Raw genomic sequence first — 25,425 nt, 5'->3', positions numbered from 1 at the left:
TCTATCCCAAAGAGATTCTAAAAAGGGGAAAAGACCAACATGTGCAAAAATGTATATAGCAGTCTTTTTTGTAGTGTCAAAGAATTGGAAGTTGAGTGTATGCCCATCAATTGGCGAATAGCTGAATCAGTTTTTGTATATGAATGTTATGGAATATTATTGTTCTACATGAAACAATCAACAGAATAATTTTAGCAAGGTCTGAAGAGATGAACTGATGCCAAGGGAAGTGAATTGAACCAAGAGAACAGTGTACACAGCAACAGCAAGATTATAGGATAATCAATTCTGATGGACATAGCTCTTTTCAAAAATGAGGTAATTCAGGCCAATTCCAATAGACTTGTGATGAAGAGAGCTATCTGCATCCAGAAAGAGGATGGTCGGGGCCAAATGTGAATCACAGCATAGTATTTTCACCTTTCTATTGTTGCTTGCTTGCTTTTTATTTTTTCTCATTTCCCCCTTTTTGAACTTTCTTATGCAGCATGATATAAATGTGGAAATATATATAGAAAAATTGCACATATTTAACATATATTGGATTACTTGCAGTCTAGAATGGGGAGAAGGGAGGGAGAAAAATTTGAAACACATGATTTTGCAAGGGTAAAACTATCTTTGTTGAAAGTTGAAAACTATCTTTTGCCTATATTTCCCCCTTTTTGAACTTTCTTATGCAGCGTGATATAAATATGGAAATATATAGAAAATATATAGAAATATATATAGAAAAATTGCACATATTTAACATATATTGGATTACTTGCAGTCTAGAGGAGAGAATGGGGAGAAGGGAGGGAGAAAAAATTGAAACACATGATTTTGCAAGGGTAAAACTATCTTTGTTGAAAGTTGAAAACTATCTTTGCATATATTTTGAAAATAAAAAGCTTTTATTACCTTTTCATAACTCCACTAGCAATGCATTAGTGTCCCAATTTTCCCACATCCCCTCCAATATTTATCATTATCTTTTCTTGTCATCTAAGCCAATCTAAGAGGTGGAAATGGTACCTCAGTTCTTTTATTTTGCATTTCCATATTCAATACTGATTTAGAACATTTTTTCCTATGACTATACATGCCAATAGCAGAATGCTATATTGGAAATCACAATCCATCAAAAAGTTTTCCTTAGGTTTCATCAAAATGAAAGAATCTGGAAGGTAAAAGATAAGTGAATATAATAACAATGATAATAAAAGTCTCAATAAGAAGAAAATGCAATACTTAGCTAGAAAGCTAAGAAATAGAGGGTACTAGAGTAAGAAGACAGAATGTATAGGGTTGACATATACCAGGTTGACAGAAAAGATCTTGGAATCCATGTGAAATCTTTTTATTTTGATGAAACCTAAGGAAAACTTTTTGATGGAGTTTTGGGAGTTTTAGGAGTTTATCAAACACTAGATTACTGAATATTAAATTAATCATTATGGAGAGCAATTTGGAATTATGGCCCAAAAGAGTATAAAACTCTTTCCTCCAATAGAGATATATCAGATTGTTTTCTATTTGTTCTAGTTCTATTTTCTTGTTGTCTTATAACATCATGTTTCCTCTTATACAATTCTAATTTTGAAGGAGTCATTTATTTCCTTAAGATTTAGGACTTCTTTTTCAAATTATTTTTTTAAAGTTCTTCCAGAAATGTTTTTGGGCTTGTGACCTACCTTGAAGTGGTAGTATTTTTTAACCTCATTATTTTCCTCAGCATATGTGTAGATCTTCTTTTATACCTCTATAGCTCTCTATGGTCAGATTCTTTTTGTCTACTCGTTTTAATTTTAATTTTATTTAATTTTATTTTATTTTTAGCAATTATAATCAGCTTTTAACCCTAACTTGTGGGTAATATCATTCCTGAACTCAGGTATTTTTTATTGTTATTTTCTGAGTTCTACAGAAGGTTCAACTTCAGGGACTTTTCTTTTCTCTCAAACCACAGTTAGGTCCTCCATTCAAGCTTTCCCAAAATGTTCTAGCTCCCTGCATTACCACACTCACTGAGTGTGTCCTCACTCCTCCCCACCCCTACCTACAGCCATAATCAGATCTAGTCAACTTTACAAACTTGGCATCCTTCAACAGCAAGAGTAGTACTGATAATAGGAGGGACGATGTCCTTCAGTCATACACAGTGCTGGATTATCAGTTTTCTGAAAATCTTCCAAAATATATACATGTAGATCACTGAGTACTTTTAAAATAGAGTACTTTTAAAATTGATTGCTTCTATTGGAAGTCCCAGTTGTATATCTATAAAATCTAGACATAATGCCATATGGGACTAGCACCATAATTATAGCTACTTGATATGTAAATCTATAAACATCTTCCAAAGACTATTTTATTAAAGTTCTATTTTATTTTATGGACATTGGTTATTTATCATAGAAGTAAAAGGACAAGAATAGACTTATTTATTGAGCATAATTTTTTTTAATAATCTTTTCAGAAGAGAAATATTGGAAGGCTAGTGAAGAAATAAGTGCATTAACACACTATTCATTGAATTGTGAGCTGGTCCAAATTTCCAGGAAAGAATCTGCAATTGTGTTACTAAATATAGCTAATAATGTATATCCTTTGACTCATCAGTACCACTATTAGGTTTTTAATCTCCAAACAGATTAAATAAGGAAAAAGATACCTATGCAAAACAACATTTATAGTAGCTTTTTTGCGGTAGAAAAGAATTAGAAATTAAAAGTGTTTCCATTATTTTTAAATTATTGAGCAACTTATAAACTGTTATGTATAATATAATATTGCTGTCATTTGGACATTTCAGTCATGTCAAACTCTTTACGGTCCTCTTGGAGTTTTCATAGCAAAGGTACTAAAGTGGTTTGCCAATTCTTCTCCAGAAGGATGTCAGATGGGGAAATAGGATTATGTGACTTTCCTAGGATTACATAGCTAGTAAATGTCTGAGACCAGATTTGTACTCAGTGTCTTCCTAATTGTAGGCCTAGAACTCTTGTCCAATGTACCACCTGGCTGCCATATAATATAACATGAAATATAAAGCACAGTATAATATAATATAACAGTATTGTTCTATGCTATATAATAGAAATACTTAAATATTGTGATATGATATATTGTGGCATAGATTGGAGGAATATTATTGTGGTGTGAGAATGATAAAGGGAATGTTTGCAGAGAAATCTGGAAATACTTTTATGAAATAATTCAGAATGAGCAGAACCAATGTGATGAACTATACAATGGCTACAATACTGTAAAGACAAACAATTTTGAAAGACTTAGAAACTGATCAAATTGATGATTAACCATAATTCCAGAGAGTTTATGACATCCATAGAATCCACCTGAAATATTAGGAAATATTATAGCTGCAGAATATATCTGTTTAGACATAGCTCATGAAGGAATTTGTTTTGCTTAACTATACAAATGTATTATAAGGTTTGTTACAAGACATATTGTCATTAATTGAAAAATATAATATAGAAGAAAAATGGGTCAAATACAATCTCTCCTATTTGTCATTTAAAGTTTTTCATAGCATGGTTCATTTCTAACATTCCTGGCTTCTTACATATTACTCACCTCTATAAACTCTATAGTAAACATACTGCCCTACTTGCTATTTCATACACAAAAAACTATCTCCTGACTGCCTGTGCATTTCTTATTCCCCATGCCTGGAATGCCTTGTCTCCTAACCTTCATAGATTCTTGTAATTCTTTTAAGAGAAAGTTTCCTTTAAGAAAAAGTTAAAATATTAATTTCTACATAAAGCTTTTCTTAAACTCCCTTGGTACTAAGTGCTCACACACCTCAAAATACTACATACATATACACTCATGGCATATATACACATACATGTTGTCTATCTCATTAAAATGTAACACAAAATGCTTGAAGGTTGAAATTATTTCATTTTTGTTTCTGTATCTCTATTGCTTTAAAAAGTAACTGACATATTGTAGTAGATTAATAAATGTTTGATGATGTTAATAAAATTGATGTATTCTCACTTTTTTTCCAGTCACAAATATAGTTAACCACTTCTTATTGTAGATATTTCTTATGACCCAATTGAGGTCACAAGGGTTAGTCAAATATAAAGAAAGATACTTTCTACTTTATTCTTTATTTTCCCCTCTATCACTGCACCCCCAAATTCAAATTCTTCATGGTCTAGTGATAAATCACTTGCCCTCTGATCCTTCTAATCAAGTCCTACAGTTATAGAGAACAATGATGGACTGAAAGATGGTAGTAGCATTAATTCTTTCAAAAGAAGTGTTATGCACTGGGAAGAGCACTAGAATTTTAACTTTTACTTGGAAGGGAAGTAGTGCTCATAGATTCAGTATGAGGTTCTATGAAATAGGCGATATCATCCTAATGTCATTTTCATTTTTGACAGAATTAATAAAGTAGGATATAAAGAATGTTAAGGATATAGCCTTTCTACATATTAACAAAGCTTTTGATAAAATATTTCATTGTATTATTGTGAAGAAGTTGGAAAAATATGGATTAGTCAGATAGTTACAGAACTGATTGGTTGACTTGATTCAAAGGGATCAATGTCAACGTGGCTAAAAATATCTAGTGAAATGTCCGAAGGATCTTTTCTTTATCCTGTGCTATTTAGCATATTCATCTGTGACTTGATGATGCCAAGCTGGGAGGATTAACTAACAAATTAGATTATAGAGTAAGAACTAGAAAATCTTGATAGGGTAGATCACTGGATTATGTGTGATAAGATAAAATTCAAAAAGAATAAACACAATCATATGATTGAAAAATATAAATTTCACAAGTACAAAAAGAGGAAGCATCATTAAAGAACATTTTCACTAAGAAACTTGCCAAGAGGAGCACAGGCTGGAGTGGGAACAGGGGGAGGTAGTGAACAGAAAGCTCAATATAAATCAGCAATGTGATTTGGAATCCAAAGACGTGAATGCAATCTTGGGCTACATTATGAGAAACACAGCTTCTAGAAATAGGAAGGTGATTGTATTCCAAGGTGATCAACAGTGTAGTCAATATCTCACTCTTCTACTGTTAGAAATCATTTCCCTTGAAGAGTGTCAGTAACAGAGGGTTGATTTTTTTTTTTTTTAAGTTTTTGCTTTAAAAATACACTTAATTGGGGCAGCTAAGTGGCACAGTGGATAGAGCACCAGCCTTGAAGTCAGGAGGACCTGAGTTGAAATCTGGCCTCAGACACTTAAGGCTTTCCTATCTGTGTGACCCTGGGTAAGTCACTTAACCCCAACTGCCTCAGGGGAAAAAAGTCCACTTAATTTTATTTAATTTTTTTCTAAAAAAGAAAAGAATACCTTCAAGCAACACACATATGGCTTTCAAATGATCATGACAAATAGCAAGAAGAGTTAAGTAATGCTGCATTGGTAGAATTCTGTGAAATATGCAAAATGTCCCAATATTTTGTGTTATAAATAATAAAGAAATGCCATAGATAACATTTTCCAAAATACTATAATAACCAACATGATAACCTTTATGAAGTTTGTAAGAATGAAATAAAAAAAATAACATAGTAAATACATTATTCATTTCCTTAAAAGACAAAAACAATATTCATCTTAACACACTGATTTTGTACATAATTACATACAATAAATTTTAATAAATCAATCCAACAGCAAAAGTTAGGACTCTCTTCATCTGTTTCTGCTCAATAATTGCATTTGGATTTGGAGTATATTTTCCCTCCTGGATATTACCTGGGACTAGCTTTTTCATTAAAGCCACTTTAATATTGATATCACCAATGTTAATACTTTTTTGGGATTTCAGAAAGATTAATATTCTTTATAGTGGATATGCTCAGGCTGAAATTCCTGCTAAAACAGCCTCATATTTCTCCAATTTGTTTTATGAATCAATGAGAATATCAATTTCATTCATATTGGTCTTTAAAACCATTCCCTTTGCCACCATTTCTTTCAGAATATTGTGGACTTTGATGACATAAAATAAAATCCATTCACTAATATTTTCTAAGGACAGTCTAATGATTCCATGAATACTTGTGTTAGGTCTAAAAAACCATGTTTGATTTCTGAGGGATCCACAAAGAAAATAAAATACAAAACAACATGATGTCTATAAATCAATTTGTTGTCAGATCCACTATTAGCAGTTCTAGTAAAGATCTCTTTGGTATGCATCTTACTGGTAAGGCTTATATTGTAAGAAATGAGATTCTAGCAACAACTTTTATTTATCTTCTTTTTTCTTTATTTGTAAAAGGTACTAGTCCTTTTTGCTTTTGATACATCCCTATTGTTTATAAAATCTTGCAAATTGTTCATAAATATTTTGTATTTCAATAAACCTTATTCTTTTTTCTTGCTTTAAAAAATTGATGAAGACTTTAGAATTCCATAAAACTTTGAAACTCAGAAAACCATCTTAAGGTAGTTTTGAAGTACTTATATTTATATATGTATATTAATATTGCCCTTTCAAGATTATCAAGATGTCATACATTTGCAATTGTAATTTTAAAATTTGATTTCACTTCAAAAAAGCATCAAATGCTAAGAAAAACAAAACCAAATCAAAACAATGCACAAATAACTATCTGTGACTCATGTCTAGAGAGATTATATGGACATATCTAATCCACATGGACACACGTAACTTAAGTAGATCAGTTACACACACACATACACACATCTTATACTTATGTTCTTACATTTTCTTACTCTGAATAGTCATATTCTAAATGTCAAAACATAAAAATTGCAAAATTTGAGTTTAAAAACAGGTAATTGGGGAAATTTGGAATATAATTTGACTTGAAATCTTTCAATGAACTGCATTTAAAATAACAGATGTTTACAAATTGCTTCAGAACAACTGGGTATAGATAAGAAATCTTTTTTTTTTTTTAAATTAAGGATGATTAGACGAAGATAAGGAAAATTTGCCCAAAGAAAATTCCAATGTGATTTGCCATATATACACAAGCACACATATATATATATAAATAAATTTAGAAAAATATAACAAAACAATCCAATTTTGCACACACATTCAGGAAAAGAAACATTTATTCAATGTTACAGACATACATGTTAAACAAAAATAAATAATATTTAAACAAAGGGCTTTAATACCAGTTTTTTCACATCATTTAATTTTAGAGAGAATAATAAATCATAAAAAATACTTGAATTCTATAACTTCATAAACACATGAGGACCTACAAAAAGAAGACATATAAAATACTTTATGATCACTTTATGGTTAGTTCAATCCTCTTGTAGCTGTAAAAGTTCAGCTGATCTGGATAGGGCAAAAAATGAATAGATAAAAGGTCAGAGACACACAAAAAGGGAAGGATGCATACCAATAACAATACATGCTTGCTGGAAAGCCTGATACACTTTCTGGAAACAAAGACTAATAGAGGATATATCTGGGAAAGTAAATATGTACTTAAATAGACAAACCATTCCATAAGATTGAATGGTAGTAATAAAAAAAAAAAATTCAGTTTTATAAGATTCCAGATTCTTGTCGACACAAAACAAACAGTTGTACTCTAGTCAAACAGGACAAAAACAAAAATAACAAGAATAAAAAATTTTATTGATCCTGAAAAAACACAAACAGGACAAGTTCAAATCACTACAAATGTTGTGGATTCCATAAATAGAAATATTCTCCAGCATTCTAAGAGAATTCAAAAAAATTATTCTTGTTTCATATGTAACACCAGAAAGAGCTATTGGGAAAATGTGACCACATTTTTGTTTTCAAACAAAACAAAACAATTTAAATGGCTATGTTTCAATTTCAGAATTTTCCCCAGTATCTCTCTTACCCATAATATTTTTAATAATTCTTAAAATAATTTTAAAATTTTTAAAAAAGATTTTAAAAATATTTTTAAAGGAAAAGGAGAAAAAAAATTAGCAAAAAAATCAACATAGAAAATAGGTCTAAAAATATATGTAATGTGCTATACTCCTAAGTCTTCCACCACTTCACAGCTTTGGCATGGGGAAATCTTTTTTGGGACCATGCTTATTTTTTTGTACTTTTCTACCATTCATTTTAATTATTTTGTGCTTATTGTTCTTTCATTTACATCGTTATAGTTATTATGTATATTGTTTTCTTGATTCTGCTTATTTCACTCTATATTTTATCATGTAAATCTTTCCATGTATCTTTGTATTCATCAACATATTTTTTCTTATATTATTTCTTACTATTTTTGTGTCACAACTTATTTACACTTCCACTTCTTTCTCATTTGAAAGGTTATTAAGTTGCAACATTCTTTTGTATGGTAATTAATAGTTTTTAATTCTATTGTGAAATCTTTATTCATATTCTTTGAACCACTTAAGCACTTATCTATTGAGGAATGAATGATTTGGTGTACATATACAATATAAATACATATACATAAATACATATAAATAAAACACATTAATATAAATATATACATATATACAGGTAAACATATATTTACACACAAAATCATATGCATATATATGTGTATATACATTCACACACACACACACACACATATATGTAGCTAGATGGCACAAAGGATAGGACACTGGGCTGGGAATCACGAAAACTCACCAAACTCATAGTTTGGATCTGGCCTCAAATGCTTATTAGCTGTGAAATCGTGGGCAGGTTACTTAATTCTATTTGCCTCATTTTCCTCATCTGTAAAATAAGTTGGAAATATAAATGACACACCACTCCAGTATTTGTGTCAATAAAACCCCAAAATGTAATCACAAAGAGTCAAATTGCATTGAAAAACAACAATACTCTGAAGATACACAAATATATGTTTATCAATGTATTCCCATGCATGCATTTATGCATATATTCACAAACCATGACAAGGAGAAATTATAAGCAAAGCAAGAAATAATAGAAGAAAATTGTCTAGAACTTCTTGTGGTGTTTTCTTCTTTTGTATAATATAATGGTTCTCTGAGAGCAGGTTTCTTGGGGAGGTTTTCTGGAGGCAGCCTTAGTTTCGATTCAGAGTAATAATCACTCCAAATACAGCCAGCTGATAAAATCCAAACGTTTATTTCTTATCTCTTTCCTTGGTTCTGAGAGCTCTTGTTGCTAGTATTTTGCCTTTAGCTCAACTCCGAATGCCTCCAGCCAGCACCAAGGTGAAAGTTGGAATGAATGAACTCCACCTCCAAGAGTGGGCTTGTGGGCTTCCTCCCAGAGTGCTCTGTGTCTGTCCCAGAGTACTCTCTGACCCTAAGAGCTTCTTTCTTAGATGAGCTCTCTAAAGCTGTGAACACAAGCATTGTTTCTATCAGTTCCACTTAGTACCTTGTTTCAAGTTCTGGCCCATAACATCTTCTTGTAAGATCAGATCAATCATACTGAACCATGCTAAATTAAATAATTATTGTCTCTATCAACTCTAATGAGTTAACACTTTGTAAGGATTCCAACAACTTCTTAACCAAATAAATGGTGCCAATTGAAAGTGTTCTTACATTATCTTCAGAAAAGAAAAGAAAAAACAAATAAAAACAAAAGCAACAACAAAAATCCTATGGTCTTCGACTACAAACTCAAAGGAAATTTGTTTTATGATGTAGACTTTTTTTATTTCTTGCATTTTGATGCTCAAGCTTTTTAACTTGTCAAGTTCCTATAATCCTTAAGTTTGCCATTTTTGAAACCATACTCAGAAATGTATTGCACTTCTGTAGAGATGAAATTTTCTTTTACTGTTAGTGATTTCTGCTCTTTTCTTTCATATGATTTTTCTCTTTTGTATTCTTAGATTCCCAATCACTTATTCTTTTTTTTTATTTTTGGTGAGATTTGCCACCTTGGATTTAAATTATACAATATCATCAATTTATATCTGTTATGCAAAAGATAAATTGAATTTTTGCAACTCATTGTTTTGTTTTTTTTTGCACCATTAGGAAATATTATATTGTGATTCAGTGCTACTACTTCCCAAGAGTGCGTGGGAATCCATGGAGCCTTCTCCTGAGTCATGTATTGAACAACTTTTCTTTGTTTAATTATATTTATTTATTTTTCATAACTGTTGAGGTATTCTAGGAGCTATCTTTTGTTATGTGTACCTTCTTGTTTTATTTGCCTATCTTCAAGTTCTTTAAGTTTCCTTCATACTGAAATCTCTGGTAATTTCAAACTTTTTTTCATTATATTCACTAATCCTTTTCCTTTCAATTCCTTCCACTTTGGAGGTAGATTCTGTTGCATCTGGATGTCAAAGCTCTAGCTGGCCTCAGGCTTAACTCATGTGACTTCTTAAGGGACAAAAAGATTTCATATGGATGCCAGAACCTTTTCTGTCAACCTGGTGGAACCCTATACATTCTGGCTTCCTACTCCAGTATTCTCTATTTCTTAGCTTTCTAGCTAAGTATTGAATTTTCTTCTTATTGAGATCTTTATTATTGTTTTTGTTGTTGTTATTATAATATTCACTTATCCTTTATCCTTCAGATTCTTTTATTTTGATGAAACATAAGGAAAATTTTTTTTTGATGAATTGTGATTTGTAATATGGCATTCTGCTATTGGCCTACTTTCCTAAGTCACTTTTACAATTAAGCTATTCAGGGATTCAACAAACCTAGATAGTTTGTGACTCCACACTCTTGGGCCCAAACCAGCTGACATAATTAGTTTAAGCAAAAACAAATATTATCACATGAACCTTTTCTATAACATGAGACATACTTTCCCACAAATACAGAGTCAGTAGAAAGAATGGGCAAATACATAGAATATGCTAGTTGAATGATACATATAAGGAATATACATGGCCAACCCAACTCAACTCTCTGACACTTTAAGACCCCGATTTCTTACTTCTTACTGTAAAATTTCTATGTTGCTCTTTATGAAAACAGCATTTTTCTCCAGATCTGCCTTTCTCCTTAGCTCAATTCCTGAGAGCAGAGTTACCTAAGTTAGTTAGTACTCTTAATACAAAACTGGGTAGATTGCTTTATTATATCAACCCTTGGGTTAACATGGTTATCTAGAGCTTACTCATGTGACTTCAATGGCTTTCATCATATGAGCAAGGGTTCTAAACCCTCTCAGGTTGAATAAAATCATTCATATTAAATAAGGGAATAAGCAATATAAACATTCACTTAAATTTCCTTTATAATCACTGAATGGAAAATTCCTAAATTTGGCAACTTTTACTATCTGTGAATAGGATACAGAGGGTGCCCACTTTATGCCTGAAATGGGAAAAGTCCAAAAGTCTTCTATCTTTATACTAGAATATCTGAAACAATAGTTCATGGACTCAACACTTGAAAAGAGGATCATTATAAACTTTGTTCATAATTCTGGTAAATAATAGAATAAGAAGAAACCACCCCAAATATAATAACAATAATAGGGGAATGAAAACAAACCTGATTCAGACTCTTTTCTTTATGATGAAAACTCTATAGCTATAATGGTGGCTAAAAGAAGCATTGATAGCTTTTTTTTTCATTGAGTTGAGCCCCTGAAAATAATGAAAATCTCTAAACTATCAGTAGATGTAGATCTCAAAAAGGATGAGGGCCCTGAAATTACAAATCACTCTCCTGGAAGAAGGAGAAAAGAAAGTAGAAGTGAGAAACAATGTACAGCCAGTGCATAAATGTGCATAGCTGGCTAGTCTAGGTAATGAGAAAGGTATTTGAAATATGAAATTATCACAAAAAAGTGCATAAATCAGGCTATTTAGTCAGTGTCGCAGAGTATAAAAGCTTTTCTGTCCCTTCAAATAGGATATGTCCCTCTGAGCATAAGGTGTTTTTTTTGGAGGAGATTTGCAATTTTCTTAACGTGTACTGTGACTTTAGAAGATTAAAATAAGTGATATGAGCTGTTCTTTTCAATGCAATGAGAGAGTGTATCTGGTATTGTGGCTAAATTTTTTAAATGAAATGTGATCTAATGTAAAGGAAAAGAAAAAGCAGGAAGCAATAGAGTTGCCAAGAACCGGGACAAGAGACTGTGAGAAGAAAGTGATTCATAAAACAGTTTCAATCAGTTGGTCACTGGTAATGGAATATGGTTGAAAAGCTTTGAGAAGCAGCAATGGGAGGAGGATTGATTAGAAATGTATTAGTACTGTGTGACCATGGGCAAGTCACTTAACCCCAATTGCCTCAGCAAAAAAAAGAAAGAAAGAAAGAGAAAAAGAAATTTATTAGTAACAAAACATATGTAATACAATTATTGAAATGATATGGGGTGATTACCATTAAATCAAAACCATCAGCTATGTGAGTCTTGGTGTTACTCTCATTGTCCAGGGCTTTAGGACCTGCTCTAGGAGAACTTTCTTGTTGACATTCAAGAAAAAGGATTTCTCACTAGGAGGCAGAAGGTCTTCTTCCCCTTTTTGAATAAAGTAAGACATGCAAATTGGGTCCCTCCTCACTGGAATGAAAAGCAACCCCAAACCTGTACTTGCATCTCTGGGGTACAAGCCCAAGTTCTTTGTGTCCTTCTGTGCAAAGGACTAACTTAGAAACTTACCATGAAATTGAAGCTGAACTGGATTTTTCTTTTAACTATTTTCCAAGGTAGTTTGATGGAGAGGGAGGGACAATAGGAAGAGGTGACTTAATATGACTATTGATTTTAATGCAATGTCTCTTGTGTTGCAGGTGTCCAGTGTGATGTGCAGCTGGTGGAGTCTGGGGGAGATGTGATTCAGCCCGGTGGTTCTCTGAGACTCTCCTGCAAAGCTTCTGGATTTACCTTCAGTAGCTATGCAATGGGCTGGGTCCGCCAGGTTCCAGGGAAAGGACTAGAATGGGTTGCAAGTATTGGAGGTAGTACATACTATGCAGACTCTGTGAAAGGTCGATTCACAATCTCCAGAGATAACAACAACAATATGTTAAATCTGCAAATGAATTCCCTTAATACTCAGGATACAGCTGTGTATTACTGTGCAAAAGACACAGTGAGGAAAAGAAATGTGAGACTAGACAGAAACTTCCCCTACCAGGAGATGAGATGCCAGTGAGGATAAAAAGGGATTGAGATCTTGATGTACAGAAGAGATTCAGCAACAGATACAGGAGTGAATCTGAGATATTTCTAATTATGGCCTATGCTCTTTTTTTTTTCTTCTCTGCCGGGAGAAAGCTACTTTTCTAGCAACTAGCTGTCATGTTCAATGCTTCACTCTCCAATCTAAATATGGCTACCATTTCACACACACACACACACACACACACACACACACACAAACACACACACCACATATATATATGCACATGTGGAAGTATATCCATGTGTGTGTATGTGTAAAACCACTGTATATATAGAAGCTACGAGTGGAGAGCCGTATTCATTCAGTGGACAACCAGATTCATCTTCATCTCACACCACTGTAGTTGGTGCCTGGGCTCCCCAGAAGGATACAAGAGATTCATTCCATCTCTGTGCTGGTTGGAGGCAGAAGAAAGCAGAGGCAGAGGCTGAAGGACCAGACCTTTGGATTTGGTGACATTCGGAGGGAGCTCTTGGAAATAAGCAGAGAGATAGACCTCTAAGCTAACCGGGCTACATTGGAGATAATAAAAGATCTGAACTTTTATCACCTGGCTGTGTTTTGAGAAGAAAAAGCTCACCACATTTTTTCTCTGAATGCAGTTGGCATCTTCCTTCATATGTCCTTTGAAATCAGTTTAGATACTTTTAATAGTAAAAATTACTTATTTGCTTAAAGTTGTTTTTGAAACAATATTTCTGTTACTATATACAATATTTTCTTGATTATGCTCATTTCACTCTTCATTATGTCATGCAAGGCTATTCATGTTCTAAGATCATTGAATTCATCATTTCTTATTGCATAATAGTTTTCCATCATAATCACATGCCACAATTTGTTCAATGATTTACCAATTGATGGGCATCCCCAAAATGTTCAGTTCTTTGCTATCACAAAGAGAGCCTTTAGAAATATTTTAGAACATATAGGTTCTTTTTCTTTCCCCTAATCATCTTTGGAAATAGACCAAATATTGCAAGATCAATTTATAGACTCGGTGATAATTTTATAATTATTAATAAATAAGGAAAAAGATACCTATGCAAAACAACATTTATAGTAGCTTTTTTGCGGTAGAAAAGAATTAGAAATTAAAAGTGTTTCCATTATTTTTAAATTATTGAGCAACTTATAAACTGTTATGTATAATATAATATTGCTGTCATTTGGACATTTCAGTCATGTCAAACTCTTTACGGTCCTCTTGGAGTTTTCATAGCAAAGGTACTAAAGTGGTTTGCCAATTCTTTTCCAGAAGGATGTCAGATGGGGAAATAGGATTATGTGACTTTCCTAGGATTACATAGCTAGTAAATGTATGAGACCAGATTTGTATTCAGTGTCTTCCTAATTGTAGGCCCTAGAATTCTTGTCCAATGTACCATCTGGCTGCCATATAATATAACATGAAATATAACATTATAAAGCACAGTATAATATAATATAACAGTATTATTCTATGTTATATAATAGAAATGCTTAAATATTGTGATATGATACATTGTCGCATAGATTGGATGAATATTATTGTGGTGTGAGAAATGATAAAGGGAATATTTGCAGAGAAATCTGGAAATATTTTTATGAAATAATTCAGAATGAGCAGAACCAACATGATGAACTATACAATGGCTACAATATTGTAAAGACAAACAATTTTGAGAGACTTAGAAACTGATCAAATTGATGACTAACTGTAATTCCAGAGCGTTTATGACATCCATAGAATCCACCTGAAATATTATGAAATATTATAGCTGCAGAATATATCTGTTTAGACATAGCTCATAAAGGAATTAGTTTTGCTTAACTATACAAAGGTATTATAAGGTTTCTTACAAGACATATTGTCATTAATTGAAAAAATATAATATAGAAGAAAAATGGGTCAAATACAATCTCTCCTATCTGTCATTTAAAGCTTTTCATAGCATGGTTCATTTCTAACATTCCTGGCTTCTTACATATTACTCACCTCTATAAACTCTATAGTAAACATACTGCTCTACTTGCTATTTCATACACAAAAAAACTATCTCCTGACTGCTTATGCATTTCTTGGTCCCCATGCCTGGAATGCCTTGTCTCCTAACCTTCATTTCTTGTAATTCTTTTAAGAGAAAGTTTCCTTTAAGAAAAAGTTAAAATATTAATTTCTACATAAAGCTTTTCTTAAACTCCCTTGGTACTACTGCCCACACTCCTCAAAATACTACATACATATACACTCATGGCATATATACACATACATGTTGTCTACCTCATTAAAATGTAACACAAAATGCTTGAAGGTTGAAATTATTTCATTTTTGCTTCTGTATCTCTACTGCTTTAAAAAGTAACTGACATATTGTAGTAGCTTAATAAATGTTTGATGATGTTAATAAAATTGATGTATTCTCACTTTTTTCCAGTCGCAAATATAGTTAACCACTTCTTATTATAGATATTTCTTATGACCCAATTGAGGTCACAAGGGTTAGTCAAATATAAAGAAAGATACTTTCTACTTTATTCTTTATTTTTCCCCTCTATCACTCCACCCCCAAATTCAAATTCTTCATGGTCTAGTGATAAATCACTTGCCCTCTGATCCTTCTAATCAAGTCCTACAGTTATAGAGAATAATGATGGATTGAAAGATGGTAGTAGCATTAATTCTTTCAAAAGAAGTGTTATGCACTGGGAAGAGCACTAGAATTTTAACTTTTACTTGGAATGGAAGTAGTGCTCATAGATTCAGTATGAGGTTCTATGAAATAGGTGATATCATCTTAATGTAATTTTCATTTTTGACAGAATTAATAAAGTAGGATATGAAGAGTGTTAAGGATATAGCCTTTCTACATATTAGCAAAGCTTTTGATAAAATATTTCATTGTATTATTGTGAAGAAGTTGGAAAAATATGGATTAGTCAGATAGTTACAGAACTGATTGGTTGACTTGATTCAAAGGGGGATCAAAGTCAACGTGGCTAAAAATATCTAGTGAAATGTCCGAAGGATCTTTTCTTTATCCTGTGCTATTTAGCATATTCATCTGTGACTTGATGATGCCAAGCTGGGAGGATTAACTAACAAATTAGATTATAGAGTACGAACTAGAAAATCTTGATAGGGTAGATCACTGGATTATGTGTGATAAGATAAAATTCAAAAAGAATAAACACAATCATATGATTGAAAAATATAAATTTCACAAGTACAAAAAGAGGAAGCATCATTAAAGAACATTTTCACTAAGAAACTTGCCAAGAGGAGGACAGGCTGGAGTGGGAACAGGGGGAGGTAGTGAACAGAAAGCTCAATATAAATCAGCAATGTGATTTGGAATCCAAAAAAATGAATGCAATCTTGGGCTACATTATGAGAAACATAGCTTCTAGAAATAGGAAGGTGATAGTATTCCAAGGTGATCAACAGTGTAGTCAATATCTCACTCTTCTACTGTTAGAAATCATTTTCCTTGAAGAGTGTCAGTAACAGAGGGTTGTTTTTTTTTTTTAAGTTTTTGCTTTAAAAATACACTTAATTGGGGCAGCTAAGTGGCACAGTGGATAGAACACCAGCCTTGAACTCAGGAGGACCTGAGTTGAAATCTGGCCTCAGACACTTAGGGTTTTCCTATCTGTGTGACCCTGGGTAAGTCACTTAACACCAACTGCCTCAGAGGAAAAAAGTCCACTTAATTTTATTTAATTTTTTTCTAAAAAAGAAAAGTACCTTCAAGCAACACACATATGGCTTTCATATGATCATGACAAATAGCAAGAAGAGTTAAGTAATGCTGCATTGGTAGAATTCTGTGAAATATGCAAAATGTCCCAACATTTTGTGTTATGAATAATAAAGAAATACCATAGATAACATTTTCCAAAATAATATAACCCACATGATAACCTTTATGAAGTTTATAAGAATGAAATTTTAAAAATAACATAGTAAATACATTATTCATTTCCTTAAAAGACAAAAACAATATTTATCTTAATACACTGATTTTATACATAATTACATACAATAAATTTTAATAAATCAATCCAACAGCAAAAGTTAGGACTCTCTTCATCTGAGCATTTCTGCTTAATAATTGCATAGTAGATTTGGATTATATTTTCCCTCCTGGATATTTCCTGGGACTAGCTTTTTCATTAAAGACACTTTAACATTGATATCACCAATGTTAATACTTTTTTGGGATTTCAGAAAGATTAATATTCTTTATAGTGGATATGCTCAGGCTGAAACTCCTGCTAAAACAGCCTTGTATTTCTCCAATTTGTTTTATGAACCAATGAGAATATCAATTTCATTCATATTGGTCTTTAAAACCATTCCCTTTACCACCATTTCTTTCAGAATATTGTGGACTTTGATGACATAAAATAAAATCCATTCACTAATATTTTCTAAGGACAGTCTAATGATTCCATGAATACTTGTGTTAGGTCTAAAAAACCATGTTTGATTTCTGAGGGATCCACAAAGAAAATAAAATACAAAACAACATGATGTCTATAAATCAATTTGTTGTCAGATCCACTATTAGCAGTTCTAGTAAAGATCTCTTTGGTCTGCATCTTACTGGTAAGGCTTATATTGTAAGAAATGAGATTCTAGCAACAACTTTTATTTATCTTCTTTTTTCTTTATTTGTAAAAGGTACTAGTCCTTTTTGCTTTTGATACATCCCTATTGTTTATAAAATCTTGCAAATTGTTCATAAATATTTTGTATTTCAATAAACCTTATTCTTTTTTCTTGCTTTAAAAAATTGATGAAGACTTTAGAATTCCATAAAACTTTGAAACTCAGAAAACCATCTTATGGTAGTTTTGAAGTATTTATATTTATATATGTATATTAATATTGCCCTTTCAAGATTATCAAGATGTCATACATTTGCAATTGTAATTTTAAAATTTGATTTCACTTCAAAAAAGCATCAAATGCTAAGAAAAACAAAACCAAATCAAAACAATGCACAAACAACTATCTGTGACTCATGTCTAGAGAGATTATATGGACATATCTAATCACATGGACACACATAACTTAAGTAGATCAGTTTGTAACACATACACACACATCTTATACTTATGTTCTTATATTTTCTTACTCTGAATAGTCATATTCTAAATGTCAAAACATTTAAAAATTGCAAAATTTGAGCTTAAAAACAGGTAATTGGGGAAATTTGGAATATAATTTGACTTGAAATCTTTCAATGAACTGCATTTAAAATAACAGATGTTTACAAATTGCTTCAGAACAAATGGATATAGATAAGAAATCTTTTTTTTTTAAATTAAGGATGATTAGACCAAGATAAGGAAAATTTGCCCAAAGAAAATTCCAATGTGATTTGCCATATATACACAAGCACACATATATATATATAAATAAATTTAGAAAAATATAACAAAACAATCTCATTTTGCACACACATTCAGGAAAAGAAACACTCAATGTTATAGATATACATGTTAAACAAAAATAAATTATATTTAGACAAAGGGCTTTAATGCCAGTTTTTTCACATTTAACTTTAGAGAGAATAATAAATCATAAAAAATACTTGAATTCTATAACTTCATAATCACATAAGGACCTACAAAAAGAAGACATATAAAAGACTTTATGATCACTTTATGGTTAGTTCAATCCTCTTGTAGCTGTAAAAATGAATAGATAAAAGGTCAGAGACACACAAAAAGGGAAGGATGCATACAAATAACAATACATGTTTGCTGGAAAGCCTGATACACTTTCTGGAAACAAAGACTAATAGAGGATATATCTGGGAAAGTAAATATGTACTTAAATAGACAAACCATTCCATAAGATTGAATGGTAGTAATAAAAAAAAAATTCAGTTTTATAAGATTCCAGATTCTTTTCGACACAAAACAAACAGTTGTTTTGTCTCTAGTCAAACTCTAGTCAAACAGGACAAAAACAAAAATAACAAGAATAAAAAATTTTATTGATCCTGAGAAAACACAAACAGGACAAGTCCAAGTCACTAAAAATGTTGTGGAATCCATAAATAGAAATATTCTCCAGCATTCTAAGAGAATTCAAAAAAATTATTCTTGTTTCATATGTAACACCAGAAAGAGCTATTGGGAAAATGTGACCACATTTTTGTTTTCAAACAAAACAAAACAATTTAAATTGCTATGTTTCAATTTCAGAATTTTCCCCAGTATCTCTCTTACCCATAATATTTAAATAATTTTTAAACTTTTTAAAAATATTTTTAAAGGAAAAGAAGAAAAAAATTAGCAAAAAATCAACATAGAAAATAGGTCTGAAAATATATGTAATGTGCTATACTCCTAAGTCTTCCACCACTTCAAAGCTTTGGCATGGGGAAATCTTTTTTGGGACCATGCTTATTTTTTGTACTTTTCTAACATTCATTTTAATTATTTTGTGCTTATTGTTCTTTCATTTATATTGTTATAGTTATTATGTATATTGTTTTCTTGATTCTGCTTATTTCACTCTATATTTTATCATGTAAATCTTTCCATGTATCTTTGTATTCATCACACATATTGTTTCTTATATTATTTCTTACTATTTTTGTGTCACAACTTATTTACACTTCCACTTCTTTCTCATTTGAAAGGTTATTAAGTTGCAACATTCTTTTGTATGGTAATTAATAGTTTTTAATTCTATTGTGAAATCTTTATTCATATTCTTTGAACCACTTAAGCACTTATCTATTGAGGAATGAATGATTTGGTGTACATATACAATATAAATACATGTACATAAATACATATAAATAAAACACATTAATATAAATATATACATATATACAGGTAAACATATATTTACACACAAAATCATATGCATATATATGTGTATATACATTCACACACACACACACACACACATATAGTAGCTAGATGGCACAAAGGATAGGACACTGGGCTGGGAATCACGAAAACTCACCAAACTCATAGTTTGGATCTGGCCTCAAATGCTTATTAGCTGTGAAATCGTGGACAGGTTACTTAATTCTATTTGCCTCATTTTCCTCATCTGAAAAATAAATTGGAAATATAAATGACACACCATTCCAGTATTTGTGTCAATAAAACCCCAAAATGTAACCACAAAGAGTCAAATTGCATTGAAAAACAACAATACTCTGAAGATACACAAATATATGTTTATCAATGTATTCCCATGCATGCATTTATGCATATATTCACAAGCCATGACAAGGAGAAATTATAAGCAAAGCAAGAAATAATAGAAGAAAATTGTCTAGAACTTCTTGTGGTGTTCTCTTCTTTTGTATAATATAATGGTTCTCTGGGAGCAGGTTTCTTGGGGAGGTTTTCTGGAGGCAGCCTTAGTTTCAATTCAGAGTAATAATCACTCCAAATACAGCCAGGTGATAAAAACCAAATGTTTATTTCTTATCTCTTTCCTTGGTTCTGAGAGCTCTTGTTGCTAGTCTTTTGCCTTTAGCTCAACTCCAAATGTCTCCAGCCAGCACCAAGGTGAAAGTTGGAATGAATCTGACTCCACCTCCAAGAGTGGGCTTGTGGGCTTCCTCCCAGAGTGTTCTGTGTCTGTCCCATAGTGCTCTCTGGCCCTAAGAGCTTCTTGCTTAGATGAACTCTCTAAAGGTGTGAACACAAGCATTGTTTCTATCAATTCCACTTAATACCTTGTTTCAAGTTCTGGCCCATAACATCTCCTTGTAAGATCAGATCAATCATACTGAACCATGCTAAATTAAATAATTATTGTCTCTATCAACTCTAATGAGTTAACACTTTGTAAGGATTCCAACAACTTCTGACTCACATAAATGGTGCCAATTGAAAGTGTTCTTACATTATCTTCAGAAAAGAAAAGAAAAAACAAATAAAAACAAAAGCAACAACAAAAATCCTATGGTCTTCGGCTACAAACTCAAAGGAAATTTGTTTTATGATGTAGACTTTTCTTATTTATTTCTTGCATTTTGATGTTCAAGCTTTTTAACTTGTCAAGTTCCTATAATCCTTAAGTTTGCCAGTTTTGAAACCATACTCAGAAATGTATTGCACTTCTGTAGAGATGAAATTTTCTTTTACTGTTAGTGATTTCTGCTCTTTTCTTTCATATGATTTTTCTCTTTTGTATTCTTAGATTCCCAATCACTTATTCTTTTTTTTTATTTTTGGTGAGATTTGCCACCTTGGATTTAAATTATACAATATCATCAATTTATATCTGTTATGCAAAAGATAAATTGAATTTTTGCAACTCATTGTTTTGGTTTTTTTTGCACCATTAGGAAATATTATATTGTGATTCAGTGCTACTACTTCCCAAGAGTGCTTGAGAATCCATGGTGCCTTCTCCTGAGTCATGTATTGAACAACTTTTCTTTGTTTAATTATATTTATTTATTTTTCATAACTTTTGAGGTATTCTAGGAGCTATCCTTTGTTATGTGTACCTTCTTGTTTTATTTGCCTATCTTCAAGTTCCTTAAGTTTCCTTCGTTTTGAAATCTCTGGTAATTTCAAACTTTTTTTCATTATATTCACGAATCCTTTTCCTTTCAATTCCTTCCACTTTGGAGGTAGATTCTGTTATATTTGGATGTCGAAGCTCTAGCTGGCCTCAGGCTTAACTCATGTGACTTCTAAAGGGACAAAAAGATTCATATGGATGCCAGGACCTTTTCTGTCAACCTGGTGGAACCCTATATATTCTGGCTTCCTACTCCAGTATTCTCTATTTCTTAGCTTTCTAGCTAAGTATTGAATTTTCTTCTTATTGGGATCTTTATTATTGTTTTTGTTGTTGTTATTATAATATTCACTTATCCTTTATCCTTCAGATTCTTTTATTTTGATGAAACCTAAGGAAATTTTTTTTTGATGAATTGTGATTTGCAATATGGCATTCTGCTATTGGTCTATTTTCCTAAGTTACTTTTACAATTAAGCTATTCAGGGATTCAACAAACCTAGATAGTTTGTGACTCCACACTCTTGGGCCCAAACCAGCTGACATAATTAGTTTAAGCAAAAACAAATATTATCACATGAACCTTTTCTATAACATGAGACATACTTTCCCACAAATACAGAGTCAGTAGAAAGAATGGGCAAATACATAGAATATGCTAGTTGAATGATACATATAAGGAATATACAAGGCCAACCCAACTCAAGTCTCTGACACTTTAAGACCCCGATTTCTTACTTCTTATTGTAAAATTTCTATGTTGCTCTTTATGAAAACAGTATTTTTCTCCAGACCTGCCTTTCTCCTTAGCTCAATTCTTGAGAGCAGAGTTACCTAAGTTAGTTAGTACTCTTAATACAAAACTGGGTAGATTGCTTTATTATATCAACCCAAGGAACATGGTTATCTAGGGCTTACTCATGTGACTTCAATGGCTTTCATCATATGAGCAAGGATCCTAAACCCTCTCAGGTTAAATAAAATCATTCATGTTAAATAAGGTAATAAGCAATATAAACATTCATTTAAATTTCCTTTATAATCACTGAATGGAAAATTCCTAAATTTGGCAACTTTTACTATCTGTGAATAGGATACAGAGGGTGCCCACTTTATGCCTGAAATGGGAAAAGTCCAAAAGTCTTCTATCTTTATACTAGCATGTCTGAAACAATAGTTCATGGACTCAACACTTGAAGATCATTATGAACTTTGTTCATAATTCTGGTAAATAATAGAGTAAGAAGAAACCACCGCAAATATAATAACAATAATAGGGGAGTGAAAACAAACCTGATTCAGACTCTTTTCTTTATGATGAAAACTCTATAGCTATAATGGTGGCTAAAAGAAGCATTGATAGCTTTTTTTTTCATTGAGTTGAGCCCCTGAAAATAATGAAAATCTCTAAACTATCAGTAGATGTAGATCTCAAAAAGGATAAGGGCCCTGAAATTACAAATCACTCTCCTGGAAGAAAGAGAAAATAAAGTAGAAGTGAGAAACAATATACAGCCAGTGCATAAATGTGCATAGCTGGCTAGTCTAGGTAATGAGAAAGGTATTTGAAATATGAAATTCATCACAAAAAAGTGCATAAATCAGGCTATTTAGTCAGTGTCGTAGAGTATAAAAGTTTTTCTGTCCCTTCAAATAAGATATGTCCCTCTGAGCATAAGGTGTTTTTTTTGGAGGAGATTTGCAATTTTCTTAACGTGTACTGTGACTTTAGAAGATTAAAATAAGTGATATGAGCTGTTCTTTTCAATGCAATGAGAGAGTGTATCTGGTATTGTGGCTAAATTTTTTAAATGAAATGTGATCTAATGTAAAGGAAAAGAAAAAGCAGGAAGCAATAGAGTTGCCAAGAACCAGGACAAGAGACTGTGAGAAGAAAGTGATTCATAAAACAGATTCAATCAGTTGGTCACTGGTAATGGAATATGGTTGAAAAGCTTTGAGAAGCAGCAATGGGAGGAGGATTGATTAGAAATGTATTAGTATTGTGTGACCATGAGCAAGTCACTTAACCCCAATTGCCTCAGCAAAAAAAGAAAGAAAGAAAGAGAAAAAGAAATTTATTAGTAACACAAAACATATGTGATACAATTATTGAAATGATATGGGGTGATTACCATTAAATCAAAACCATCAGCTATGTGAGTCTTGGTGTTACTCTCATTGTCCAGGGCTTTAGGACCTGCTCTAGGAGAACTTTCTTGTTGACATTCAAGAAAAAGGATTTCTCATTAGGAGGCAGAAGGTCTTCTTCCCCTTTTTGAATAAAGTAAGACATGCAAATTGGGTCCCTCCTCACTGGAATGAAAAGCAACCCCAAACCTGTACTTGCATCTCTGGGGTACAAGCCCAAGTTCTTTGTGTCCTTCTGTGCAAAGGACTAACTTAGAAACTTACCATGAAATTGAAGCTGAACTGGATTTTTCTTTTGACTATTTTCCAAGGTAGTTTGATGGAGAGGGAGGGACAATATGAAGAGGTGACTTAATATGACTATTGATTTTAATGCAATGTCTTTTGTGTTGCAGGTGTCCAGTGTGATGTGCAGCTGGTGGAGTCTGGGGGAGATGTGATTCAGCCTGGGGGTTCTCTGAGACTCTCCTGCAAAGCTTCTGGATTTACCTTCAGTAGCTATGCAATGGGCTGGGTCCGCCAGGCTCCAGGGAAAGGACTAGAATGGATTGCAACCATTAGCAGTAGTGGAAGTAGTACATACTATGCAGACTCTGTGAAAGGTCGATTCACAATCTCCAGAGATAACAACAACAATATGTTAAATCTGCAAATGAATTCCCTTAATACTCAGGATACAGCTGTGTATTACTGTGCAAAAGACACAGTGAGGAAAAGAAATGTGAGACTAGACAGAAACTTCCCCTACCAGGAGATGAGATGCCAGTGAGGATAAAAAGGGATTGAGATCTTGATGTACAGAAGAGATTCAGCAACAGATACAGGAGTGAATCTGAGATATTTCTAATTATGGCCTATGCTCTTTTTTTTTTCTTCTCTGCCGGGAGAAAGCTACTTTTCTAGCAACTAGCTGTCATGTTCAATGCTTCACTCTCCAATCTAAATATGGCTACCATTTCACACACACACACACACACACACACACACACACACACAAACACACACACCACATATATATATGCACATGTGGAAGTATATCCATGTGTGTGTATGTGTAAAACCACTGTATATATAGAAGCTACGAGTGGAGAGCCGTATTCATTCAGTGGACAACCAGATTCATCTTCATCTCACACCACTGTAGTTGGTGCCTGGGCTCCCCAGAAGGATACAAGAGATTCATTCCATCTCTGTGCTGGTTGGAGGCAGAAGAAAGCAGAGGCAGAGGCTGAAGGACCAGACCTTTGGATTTGGTGACATTCGGAGGGAGCTCTTGGAAATAAGCAGAGAGATAGACCTCTAAGCTAACCGGGCTACATTGGAGATAATAAAAGATCTGAACTTTTATCACCTGGCTGTGTTTTGAGAAGAAAAAGCTCACCACATTTTTTCTCTGAATGCAGTTGGCATCTTCCTTCATATGTCCTTTGAAATCAGTTTAGATACTTTTAATAGTAAAAATTACTTATTTGCTTAAAGTTGTTTTTGAAACAATATTTCTGTTACTATATACAATATTTTCTTGATTATGCTCATTTCACTCTTCATTATGTCATGCAAGGCTATTCATGTTCTAAGATCATTGAATTCATCATTTCTTATTGCATAATAGTTTTCCATCATAATCACATGCCACAATTTGTTCAATGATTTACCAATTGATGGGCATCCCCAAAATGT

At 32.4% G+C, this 25,425-nt stretch overlaps 2 gene segments (V, D, J or C); both read left to right on the top strand.

The window, feature by feature from the left end:
• The first annotated feature begins 12,492 nt into the window (after positions 1-12,492).
• Positions 12,493-13,082, top strand: LOC127549739 (immunoglobulin heavy variable 3-23-like). The segment is given in 2 exon segments: positions 12,493-12,618; positions 12,703-13,082. Coding segments are annotated over 2 exon segments (411 nt in total).
• A 10,848-nt stretch (positions 13,083-23,930) lies between these two features.
• Positions 23,931-24,529, top strand: LOC127549737 (immunoglobulin heavy variable 3-23-like). The segment is given in 2 exon segments: positions 23,931-24,056; positions 24,141-24,529. Coding segments are annotated over 2 exon segments (420 nt in total).
• Positions 24,530-25,425: the final 896 nt, after the last annotated feature.

This window comes from Antechinus flavipes, chromosome 2 (assembly GCF_016432865.1).
Source record: "Antechinus flavipes isolate AdamAnt ecotype Samford, QLD, Australia chromosome 2, AdamAnt_v2, whole genome shotgun sequence".
NCBI lineage: Eukaryota > Metazoa > Chordata > Mammalia > Dasyuromorphia > Dasyuridae > Antechinus > Antechinus flavipes.
This window is presented reverse-complemented; position numbering and strand designations above follow the sequence as displayed.